The 12,183-nt window shown below is 54.3% G+C and overlaps 1 protein-coding gene across 1 annotated transcript; it reads left to right on the plus strand.

Moving 5' to 3' along the window:
* The first annotated feature begins 872 nt into the window (after window positions 1-872).
* Window positions 873-11,239, plus strand: Txn2 (thioredoxin 2). The gene is made up of 4 exons (XM_026410207.2): window positions 873-979; window positions 1,776-2,038; window positions 3,847-3,970; window positions 10,369-11,239. Exons 2-4 carry the CDS (start codon window positions 1,776-1,778, stop codon window positions 10,480-10,482), a joined length of 501 nt encoding a protein of 166 aa, XP_026265992.1. The 5' UTR covers window positions 873-979; the 3' UTR covers window positions 10,483-11,239.
* Window positions 11,240-12,183: the final 944 nt, after the last annotated feature.

The raw sequence follows: 12,183 nt of genomic DNA on the forward strand, positions 1-12,183 counted from the left end.
TCTGGTGAAAGAGACAGATGCTGCAATGTGTACAAAGAATTATCAACAAAGCAGCAGAGAGAAGGAAGTAATGCTGTCCGGAGATGATGAGGGGGGTTCTACTAAATGTAGAGAGAAAAAAGCATTTCAAATTAAGCAAAGACCAGAAAAGGAAATAGGCATCAATACATTCACGGAACTCTTTTAAGAGGCGGTAAATGACTGGAATACAGACTGCAGAGAAGACAAGCAGTAGCCACGATACCAGCTGGGACACACAGGTGCCTAGACATCCGCTGCAAGTGACAGTGGCAATAAGTGTAAAAGGAAGGCCCCTCGCCCAAGCAGGTTCACAGGTCACTGTATTTTACCTGGAGCCCAACCAGGGCTTGTTTCCCCCAAAGCTCCAAAGAGACAAGCTTAAGGACCTGGAAGTAGTCAAGCCCAGGCCCTCACGTCACATAATAGGAAACTGAAAACCTCACAGGCAGAGTGACCTGCCCACAACCATGAGGTCATACAGCTGTGGATGACCTGAGGGCCACAGGGTGGCCTCTCCGGGTAGGGAGTCTATTTTCTTTAAAGGCACTACACTTTGTGAAGCTTGGCTTTTGTAAAATGGAGAGAAACGAATTTTTTTGCCCTTCTAGGAACCGCTGGAAGACGGCTGAATCAGTAGAAACCAAGAGCTTGTAACTTCACAGCCACGCCTTCTCCCGCCCTTTTCTCCCTCGCTAGCCCCGCCTCCTTCCGCCTCTTTTTCCGGTCCCCAACCCGGGTCCGCCGGGCTCTTCCGGTTCCTAATTGAGACTCCGCCCCTTTTTCTGCCATCCCCATTGGTGGAAAATCCGAGCCATCCCTCAAGTTGCAGAGACACAGCGGCCTGGTTGCGGTTCCCGGAAGTGACGCTAGAAAGGCCCACCCCTGAGGAAGTGACGACAGGCGTGCCCTTGACAGGCGGGGGTAGGGCTGTGCATCCCTCCGCTCGCGCTGCCGGGAGGTAGGTGCCCCGGGGTGGCTCGAGGTAGTGTCATGGCAGAGACCGCCGCAGGCGCGCTCCTGCGCAGGATGGTGGAGAGCGGGTGGAGGTCCCGGACGGGGAGACCTGGTCCTCCGGAAAGGGAGTTCCCTGGCGGCGTCCCATTTCCCCAGTTTCCTCCACACACGTCCCTCCTTTCGGGTTCCCTCCAGCTGTTCCTTCTGTCTTGGTTCCCGTGCACTCCTGCACCTGTGTTTCCTAGTTCCTCCTCTGAATAGTTGGGCTTCTTGTCAGTCCTTCGACCTTGCCTTTTTCCCTTAATTTTCCATTCAAATGCTTTTTTAAAAGAGCAAGCAATAGGTAAAGAACTTTACGGACGGCGTGAGTTCCGACGTGGAATGTCATTTAATGGTTGAGTTGTTTGGGGTATGTCGAGTAACCCACCCGGGTTGGATTCCGTATCTGGAAAACGGGCAGGACTAAGTGGCAGCTGCCTCAGAGTTGATCCGGGAGGACCAGTGGTGCACTTGACCTCAGCAGGTGCTCTGCAAATGAAGTTCCCCCCTCTGGTCCTTCTGATTCCACCTAAATCTTGATTTCTTTTTGGTTGTCAACTTCGTTTTCCTGTTCTGGTTTGCTTTCTATCTTTCGATTTTCATTCCTCACTTCTACCCCAGAAATCTTATATATTTGCTTGAATTTTTGCATCCACCTCTGTATTTTTCTAAACCCCCCAGTATTCCCAGATCCCTTTATCTTCTTAGTGTGTTGACTTCCTGTTGTGTGCCCCAGATCATCCTGCCTTTTTCCCTTACAGATGGCTCAGCGACTTCTCCTGAGGAGGTTCCTGGCCTCTGTCATCTCCAGGAAGCTCCCCCAGGGTCGGTGGGCACCCCTCACCTCCAAGGCCTTGAAGACCCCCAAATGCTGTTCTGGTGGCCTGACAGTAACACCCATCCCAGCCCGGACAATATATACCACCAGAGTCTGTTGGACAACCTTTAATGTCCAGGATGGACCTGACTTTCAAGACCGAGTTGTTAACAGTGAGACACCAGTGGTTGTGGATTTTCATGCACAGTGAGTACAAGGGGGGTCAGTGCAACCAGGGTCTTACCTGTTCAAGTATTTATTGAGTGCCTGCTATGTCCCAGGTCCATGTTCAAGGCTTCTTACACTTAGACTCATTATAAACACTGGTACACAGTCCTTGCTGTTACAGAGCGTCCAATCTGGTAGGAGGCAGGGTAAACAGTACTGGGAAAGACTTAAATTCTGTATCCACTGCCTGAAAAGCTCATCTTCAGCTGGGACCAGAGTCAGAAAAAATATGAACATAGCATCACCTGGCTTTCAGTGTATACCAGTGCTTGGCCCTACAGATAAGTTGACTTCACTTTGATATCTCACCACTAAAACTGTGGGTAGGACAGACAAAATTTATCAGTGCCACCATAGCAGTGCCCAGTCATGTAGGAGGAGTGTATTTTAGAGAGATATAAATGCCTGTGGCCTGATTTTTAGCCTGGCTTTCATTTCCACATCATTGGGACCTGGCTAGATCCTAGCTTAAAAAAAAAGTTAGACCTCTCAGAATCCTGGGAGGCAGTCCAGCACAGCGGTATACACATGTAATTCCAGTGTCCTGGGTGACTGAGGCAGGAGGCTCACAAATTCAAAGCCAGCCTCAGCAATTTAGCAAGGCCCTAAGCAACTTAGCAAGACTCTGTCTCAAAAAAAGGCTGGGGATGTGGCTCAGTCATAAAGTGCCCCAGGTTCAGTCCCTGGTATCAAAAAAGAAAAATGAATCCTGAGACGAACGAGTACTCTCTGAGTCAGAAGTTGGGAACGTTTAGGCCAGGCACAGTGGCACACACCTGTAATCCCAGCAGCTTTGGAGACTGAGGCAGGAGGATCATGAGTTCAAAGGAAGCCTGAACAACGCTAAGCAACTCAGTGAAACCCTGTCTCTAAATAAAATATAACATAGGGCCTGGGATGTGGCTCAGTGGTCAAGTGACCCTGAGTTCAATCCCCAGTACCAAAAAAAAAAAAAAAAGATGTGAGGTTTTTCTGGGCATGTCTCTTTTTCTCTGGTTCTTGTTCTGATTCACCATGTCTCCTTGGGCAGCCATGTGCTGTCCTTGTACTCCTTTTCTTGTAATCAGAGATAAGGTCTTGCAGACTGGGTCTTATCAGTGTTGCAGCTTCATTGATTAGAATCTCTGAATGGAAGGGTTTTAAAGGCTAAGAATAAATTAGTTGTTGTCAGTGGGGGCATGTGGAGTTATTCTTACCTCCTGGTCTAGTGAGAGGGTTTCTGAAATGATCAATGGTAATTTTTCTTCAACAAGGAAGAGGGGTGCAAATGTATGTAATCAGTGCCAGGCACTGTCCTTGGTTCACGTACACAGAGATGATAGCACAGCATTTGTCCTGAAAGAGCTTCTTCCGCTCTTCCTAACCCCCACCAAGAGGGGATCACCTGTATGTTGTGATCAGGGTAGTAATGGCAGTTGACTTGGGGATGCTCAGAGACCAGAGGTCACTTGGGAATGAAAGGAAACACTTTGGAAACAACCTCGGGTTATAATCCTGGCTGTGCTTCTCACTGGCTCTGTCATCTGCACAACCTTCACTGACATGGGCCTCAGTTTCTTTGGACACTGGTTTATCTTAGGGACTAAGCTGAGAAGGTGCTGGCACAGCCGCGAAGTTACTGGTTCCCTCCCTTAGTTTTAAGTCTGTAGGGTCCAGGTGGGCCTAGGGGAGGTTCTGGGGAGCCCGTGGATGGAGTGGTAACGTTCTTGTGACTGAAGGGTGTGTCCTTTCTTTTTCCTTTTTTAAAATATGGACCACTTTGTGAATTTCCTTTCTTGCCTTCCAAGGTGGTGTGGCCCCTGCAAGATCTTAGGGCCACGGTTAGAGAAGATGGTGGCCAAACAGCACGGGAAGGTGGTGATGGCCAAGGTGGACATTGATGACCACACGGACCTCGCCATTGAGTATGAGGTAGGAGTTGGTGGGGTTGCCCCTGGGCAGCCAGTGTGGGGATCCATCTGTCCTTCCGTGTTCGCAGGCTACAGTCCTCGTGCACCCTGCTGTGTGCCGAGCAGGGTGATTCTGGCAGATAAGAGGATCCTGGTTCCCAGAAGCTCTTGGTCTGTTGGGAGAGACTGAATAGAGCACACCAGTGTCGCCCGAGAGGAGGAGGAGGGACTCTGTCCTGGGGAGGGCAGGCAGGGAACTCTCCACATCAGACCCTCTGAGCCGAGAAGGAAGGGTGTGGGGAACAGTGTGCAGGAGGACGCGGAGTCGGAGCTGCTCACTGACACAGTGTTTATGGGGAATGCCTCGGGCACCGGGCTCCCCAGCTTGGTGCCATGGAAGTGGTCGTGAGCCCACTTAGGCTCCTGCCTTCCGCGTGTTAAATCAGGAGTCTTCGACCCGTTCTCTGAAGAACCAGCAGGAGGCATTTGAAGCTTTGCAGGGCAGTGGTCTCTACAGTAGCCACAGTCAGTAGTCATGGTGGTCAGGGGAAGGAGTGTGACCCCAGATACTGTTTACACAGCCAGGCAGCAGTGGCCTGTGGGCAGAGCTCACTGGCCTGTTCTAGGTACAGGTGCAGTGTCATGTCAGTGCTTAGAAAGTTTCTGATTTTGAAACATTTCAGATCTGGGATTTTTGGATTAGGGGCATTCAGCCGGTAAAGTCTGTGTAAATATTCTGATACCCCCCAAAAATCTGAAACGTTTCAGTTCCTAAGGATAAGGGATACTCAGTCTGTGGAGAGAAGTAAATCGGGAAGAGGGGGTGCGAGTGCCGAGCAAGGGGAGAGGGGGTTCCTGTTTAAAAGGGCGGGCTGGGGAAGGCCTGGCTGGGAAGCCGAGACTGAGCAGAGACCCAGTGGGCTGAGGAGTGAAGGGGAAGGCCTCTGAAGAGCCACCAGGCGGAGCAGACGTCAAACACAAAGGCCCTGAGTTGCTCACAGGCCACGGGGAGAACCCAGGGAAGTAGGGCATCCTCTGGGCCTTGGAGACCTCCGTGGCTAGAGAAAGGGCGAGGTTCTCTGAGGCTGAGTGGCTGCGGTGAAGGGTCAAGCAAGGAGCAGGAGGACAGGCAGTTGACAAACCAAATTGAGGGGGTGGTCTTTGGACAGCCTGCTGACGATGGCCTGTTACAGAGGCAAGGTGGCACCTGGCGAACTCAGAGCCACCTCTGGCTCACAGACACATTTGGTCTGGTTCCTAAAGTGTTCTAAAGAAATAGGAAGCCAGTGGTTGGTATTTAAAATTCAGAGATGTTCACACGAATATCCCCATTCCTGGTTTTCTTGAAAGACGTGATCTGGCCAGCAGGAGCCTCCCCGCCCTTCCTCCTCTGAGGAACAGGTGGCTGGACAAGGGGCCTCTTCCCAGAGTCCAGAAACCCAGCCTCAGCTCCCATAGGACCAGCCAAAGCAGAGGTGCTTGTCCTCCACCACGCCCCGTGGGAGGACACATGTCGGGCTGGGTCAGGGTGAGAACCGGGACACTGTCCCTGGCTGGGCAGATAGGGGCAGCCACCCAAAGGAGTTGAGGCTGGCCCTGCCAGAAGCCTCGTGGCAGCCACAGCTGGCTACTTGCAAGGCTGACCTTGGGACCTGGCAACAGTGCTGCGTACGAGGTCTAGCGGAGGGAGGAAGGCTGTTTTTTCAAAGGCTCTCCCTGGTTGCTCAACCAAATGGGACCTTTGTCTGACCCTTTGGACACCCCTGGCTTTCCCCTACTTGTCCACCCTGTCCCCAGGGCCACCACAGCTGTAGGGGTCGGTTTGTGACCTTCTGATTCAGCTTGAGGCTGAGCTCCTGGGGCCTCCTGCAGGGCTGTGGGCGGGACCAAGACGTCCAGGCTTCCTCCTGGCGCACTGGACACCATAGCTCTAGCCTCAGCAGGCTCTTCAGTAGACCCCTGAGGGCCACCTGTGCGCCAGGGACAGTGGGAACTGGTACCTAGGCGAGGGAGAGCCTACTTCTGCCAGCAGTGGGACCCCAGGTAGTGAGAATGGCCAGGACCACCCTGACCTGGTTCCAGGAGACCTGATGTGGGAACAGGTGCTAATGTCCTGCAGTCAAGCCTGGAAGATGAGGGGTTCCTCTGGTGGGGCTAGGTCTCCCTTTTCCTCTGCCCGCTGTCCAAGTGCTGGGCTGGACACACAGAAAGACCTCAGGGAAGCCGGGCCCACGTCACCTGCTGTTTTGCCAAGCCCTGGACTTGCATCACTATAAGGCTTAGGAAACGCCAGCAGAATTCCCCCACCCCTCCCACCCTTCCCTCACACCTGTTCTAGGAGCACACAGGGAGCAGGTTCCTGCTAAGAGCTCCGCAGTACTCCTGGCACAGCTTCCTCCAGGGCCTCAAGCCCTTTTCCAGATGTTGGATGAGTTTGTTGGGAAGACTGCTGTAAGGGACACTGGGCGCTGGGAGTGTGGCTCTGTGAAGAGCACTGCCCAGAGTGCGGGAGGCCCTGGCTTCAAGCCCTGGTTCAGGGGGGAATAGATCTGTGTGATGATATGTGTGCCTGTGGGGGTGGGTAGTTTTCTTAGGGCAGTTGTAGGTTCACAGCAAGAGTGACAGATTTCCCTGCCCCCGCCAGCCTTCTCCACTGTCGGCGTCCCCCACCAGAGTGCTGGACCTGCCCTCACATGTCATCATCACCCCAAGTCCAGGGTGCTCAGTAGGGCTCACTCTTGGTGTGGTTCATTCTGTAAATTTGGACAGATGTCTGATAATGTGTACCCACTGTCGTGGTATTGCACAGATCATTTTCAAAAATCTGTGCTGCCCTTGTTCATCCCTCCTGCCCCCAGCACTGGCTGCCATGGATCTTACCGTCTCCACAGTGTTGCCTTTTCCAGGATGTAATTTAGTTGGATTTGCCTTTTCAACAACACTTTTTTGCCGGGTTTCTGTTCTCGCATCTAAAAGGCTCAGGGGTCACTCTAGTTAAACTGGGCTAACTGGGCTGCACGAAATAACCACACAAGAGACACAAATACCTTTTTCTTTGAGGTTGCTGTGACGGCTCCTCTGACCTTAAGGGTCTGCAGAAAGAGAGAGCCAGAGCACGCGCTGACCCCTTTTATTGAGGAGAAGCTATTCAAATGAGGCAAGGGGTCAGGTTTCAGGGGCTGAGTCTATCTTCATGATGTGCACTGTCAGCAGGTTGACTGACACCTGGGTAGGCCGCACTCAAGGGCACAGTAAGAGGAGGGGACACTCAAGGCACTTCCATGGAAGACTCTCTCCTAAACAGGGCAAGGGGTTCTATTACAAAGGAACAGGTGAGCATAGCTTCACCCATGGGGTTGTAGCAAGACACACCCATTTCTGTGACTGAGCGCCTCAGCACCCAGCTGAGGAGTGTAACTCAGTCACCCGTAAGGTTGGCCTCCCACACTTTTTCTAAGAAAAAGTGTCTCTTATCTCAAAAAGCTTTTATAAAACATTTGGCATTTCTTTTCTTTTTGTTTCAATATTTATTTATTTTTTAGTTGTAGTCAGACACAATGCCTTTATTGTGTCTATTCATATGTGGTGCTGAGGATCGAACCCAGGGCCCTGCACATGCTAGGCGGGCACTCTACCGCTGAGCCACCACCCAGCCCATTGGCATTTCTTATTGGAAGCATGAAATCTGTGAACGCTTCTTCCTGTGGTCTTCATACTGCGGGGACGCAGTATTTGTCCTGGTTCTTTGCTGTTTGGTGGCAGTAGAGCAGATTTGATGTTATGGGCAGCAGAGTCAAGCAGAGCCCGTTTCAAATGCCAGCTCTGTCCCTTCACTTGCTGTGTCATCTCAGAGCAGTCACTCTGCCTTCCAGCCTCAGTCTTCTCGTCCCTGAATGACCCTACTAGGGCTGAGGGTGTAGCTCAGCCGTAGGATACTTGCCTGTGTGTATGGGGCCGTGGGTTCAGTCCTCAGCTCTAGAAAACAAAACAAAACATACACATACACATCTGTATATATATAAATAATGGCCCTACCTAGAGGCAGTAATTTATAAAGTAGCCATGTACGTGCCCAGCATCCCTGCATATGACAGTGAGATTTTCTTTTGTGTTAGTTCTGCTGGTAGCGGAGGAGGAGGCCACCAGCATCCAAGGACACCTAGCACTATGCCAGTCCTTTGGTATATCCTTAGTGAAGTTGGTTACCAAATGGATGAGTTGGGTGAATTGGGGGAAGATCTGGTGGACTTTGAGCCACAGTGGCCTTGCGGGTGGGCCAGGTGTGGAGAGGGACCACACACATGCACCTTCCCGCTCTGAGTTCTTCAAAGAGAGGAGGCTCCAGGTAACTTCACAGCCCGAGGACCACAGCTCAGTCCGGCTCATCTCTCTCCAGCCCCCTTGGCCCTGCCACAGTAGAGAAGCAGGTTGGGTCCTGGCTCCATCCCTCCCGTTCCTGTCAGTACTCCAGAGGGAGCACCAAGCCCGGCCCCGTCCACTGCTGGCATATTCCCTGGGAGCAGCAAAGCCGGGACCTCCTGTTACAGCCCAGGGACCCCGTGGTGTCTGGAAGCCAGCTTCCTGTGAGCCCCAGTGTGTGTGAATGTTTAAGCTCCAATTCAGAGCCTCCCCTTGGTCAGCAGGGACTAGACCTTGGGTGACATGAAAGTGCACCCCCAGCCTGTGGGCTGCACACCCAGTGCCAGCGTGGGGCTTGCACACCTGAAGGCATACACCTGCGAGGCCATGAAGGGACCTTTCCAGGACAGCTGGGTGCACTCTCCAGCCACCACTGTGGGCTTAAGTGCCACCCTTTTTGTTTTGTTTTGTTTTTTCAGTCCTGTGGGTGGAACCCTGGAACCCAGGGCCTACACGTGCAAGGCAGGTGCTCTACCACTGAGCATATCCCCAGCCAAAGGCCATATCTTAAACAGTGGCATGAAGGATGTATTTTCGTTAAAGAGAGAGCACAGGATGGTGTCCACCAAGTGTGAAGATGAAAGCAGTGTTGGAGCCCTGTGCCACAGTTGGCTGCCTGCCTGAGGCACCCCAGTCCTCTGCTGGCCACCAGGGGGCGCACAGCACCTGTGCTGTGTCTGGAGCGTGCTGACCTGGACCTGGCCAGGGTGAGCCATGCGCTCAGTTTTCGGCCTTTAATGCTGTCACCCGTGCCAGAATATGCACAGACAGAGGCAGCGGGGAGCCGAGAACAGGTACACTCATGTCAGCTCAGTGCCTGTGGTGGCACATGCTCTTTGAGAAGTGTCGGCTGCCACCCACCTCAGTCACAGGGACAGTGTCATCTTACCTGCTGTTTGTCCCCAAAGTGCTCTTGAGAGTGAATGTGGGGCCTTTTTGTAGGCATGTGAGGTGAGGATGGGCAGGTCTGGCCTGCACATTTGCAGCCCACGCGGCACGGGTTTCGCACACTGAATCCTAGGTCTAGCCTCTGGAGTGACTTGGGCCAGGGCAGCGCTCAGGCCGTGGGGACACCTGGTAGGTCTGTGTGGATAGCTCCTGTTACTCTGCAGCTACTGGTGTGTGAGGGAAGCCTGTATTTGTCTTGTTCTGTTTATAGTTTTCTCAAATGCCTGTGAGTGCCAGGCAGCAGGGCGAGGGTGCCAGTGCGGGTTGGCTTCACTGCAGTCCTGTACCCTACCCCGCCCCGAGGGAGCCACAGCTCGTGCTCCCCTCCCTTCCCTGTGAAGAGGTAGCTCTCGTGGGGCCCTGAGCAGGGCTCCTCTGACACACCTTCTGTGGCCGCTGGTTGAGTGCCCGCTGTGCCAGGTGCCGTGCCAGTGCCCACCCATCACCAGGTTAGCACTGAGGCTTGACTGGCAGCATTTCATGCAGCCTTCCTGTGCTCTGCAGGAGGTGTGGCAGTGTCCCCTTGCTCCAGAAAGCCCTGAGCCTTGGGGTAATCAGGGGACAGCCGGGGTCTTCCACTGGGGTCAGGGGAGCTGAGCCAGTCCGCCCAGAGCCAGGACCCCAACCACCAGCTTGCTATGTGAGTCCCAGCCCTTTCCCAAACCCTCAAGGTGGGCTCTGTCATCCCGGGGAGGTGGAGGAGGACTGAGAGGCCCAGACAGGCACATGGCCTAGCTAGAAGCCCCAGCTCCTCCCCAGCCCGGCCTGCAGCTGCACGGGCTATTTTCATCTCCTGCCATTCCTGCCAAGCCACTGGGCCAGGGAGTCAGTGGCGCAGCCGGGGAAGAAGGGAACTGCCCGCAGGCTGCAATGGAAGCAGCTGCTCCAGCGGCGGGCCTCCAGCCCTGCAGTCTCCTGCACCAGGGAAGGCCACTGTCCTTTGGGCAGATACTGCCCCATTAAGCCCCCAGCCCCCCCACCAAAGGCTTGGGAATGTCTGCTGAGAGGTGTTCACCTCCAAGTGACTTGGATTCCCTTGTCACCTCTGTCCAGGTGTCAGCTGTGCCTACTGTGCTGGCCATCAAGAATGGGGACGTGGTGGACAAGTTTGTAGGCATCAAAGATGAGGACCAGCTGGAGGCTTTCCTCAAGAAGCTGATCGGCTGACGAGCAGGGAAGCGTCCTGAGCACCCTTGCCCGCCTGGACGCCTGTCCTGGGGGAGCCCAGGAGAACGCAGCCCTCCCCTCCCGCCCCCCTGTGCCCACCCCGTGGGCCCCTGCTTTGGAAACCAGCCTCCAGACACAGAGTCACCAATGCTGCCCACCTGCCCACTGCCAGGGTGACCGTCAGAGGAGTGGTGACCGTCAGGGGAGGGGACATCGTGTTCCCACCCACTCCTTCTCTCTGCTCCCTCTAGGGCCAGTTGCTGTTCTCCTGAGATGCTAGAGAACGCCCGGGGCCAGCCTGCAGAGGACTGTCCAGGCGGCAGCTGGTCCCCATCGCCTTGGTCCCTCTGATCTGCACCCCCCCATCTCATCTGCCTCCTGCATTTTTCTTTCCTGACGCTGTTTTGTAAAAGAAAAAGGAGAAAACAAGGAGCCGAGCAGTGGGAGTGATAGAGGATTCTCTCATTTCTTGTAGGTCTGTAATAAAGAACTTTATGTGGTCCCTTCTACCTCCTGCTGGGAAGAACAGACCCTGGGCCCCACACTGAACCCCGCAGCCACCCTGTCCCTGCCTCCCAGAGAGCCGCCCTTCTCCCATCCTTCCTCCTAGGCACCAGGGCACTGGCTGCAGGAGCCCTGGAGGCCCTTGACCGGAAGGCTCCGGGTGCACCCACCCTCACTGTCCACAGCCCCTGGCTCTCAGCAGAAGGCTGCACTGTGAACAAATCAGACCAATAAAACCAGGGTTTGCACCGAGGGCAGCTTCCGTTCTGTCTGGGCTGTGAGCACTTGGGATCCAGGCTCAACCTCTGTCCCTGTTTGCTCCTCTGACTCTCCACTACCCTGTGCTCTGACCAGTCCCTCCAAATACTGGGTACTCTCTGTCCTGGAGACATCGTCACACTCCTGCCTTTCCAAAGGCCCAAGGTGTTGCCTCTGTGACCCAGACCAGGACTGGGTTCATGGGCTGCAGACCAGGATTTCCATCCAGACACAGATGCCTCTGAAACCTGAACTCTGGGAACCCAGCGAGACCTCCCACACCTGCTGGCTCCTGGCTGCTCCTACAGATGCTCAACCTTGAGAGGCTCAGCCTCCCTCCCGTGTGTTCCCACAGGAAATCAAGCCCTGGACCAGACTTCACTCCCGGTTCGGCTCCTCCTGGCCATAGCAGCTACCTGGGCTCTGCCTCCCTACTAGAGCCAGCCTGCCACCTGGTCCCATTGCCTGGAAGAGGTGCCAGCTCCCTGCAGGTCTTCAGTGATAGGTGTCAGGAGTGTCCTGACACTCTGCCCCTGGCCCAGGATGAGTGTCCACTGGTTGTGCGTTCTTGGTGGCACAGCTGTTTTCTAGAACCGCCGAGAAAGCCAGATGTGGTGGCATACCTGCAGGCCTAGCAGTTCTGGGGGCTGCAGTAGCGGGATTGCCGTAGTACCCTGAGATCCTGTAGTGGTCCTGCTTCCCTGGCCTAGGTAACAAGACCCTCTCTGAACAAAGCACTCCCAAGAGACAGGACCACCCAGGGGCTGCCTCAGGAAGGCCGCAGCAGAGCAGGAGAGGGGCTGGCTGATGAGGGATGTGGCTTTAAAGTCCTCAGGTTCAAGACCCATCAAAGCACAGGCCTGTTCCCTCAAAGCTGCCCCACCCAGGGAACACTAGGGTCTTGTTCCCACATTCCACAGGAGACCTGCTAAGAGGTTA

Source organism: Urocitellus parryii, chromosome 5, assembly GCF_045843805.1.
Source record: "Urocitellus parryii isolate mUroPar1 chromosome 5, mUroPar1.hap1, whole genome shotgun sequence".
Classification (NCBI taxonomy): domain Eukaryota; kingdom Metazoa; phylum Chordata; class Mammalia; order Rodentia; family Sciuridae; genus Urocitellus; species Urocitellus parryii.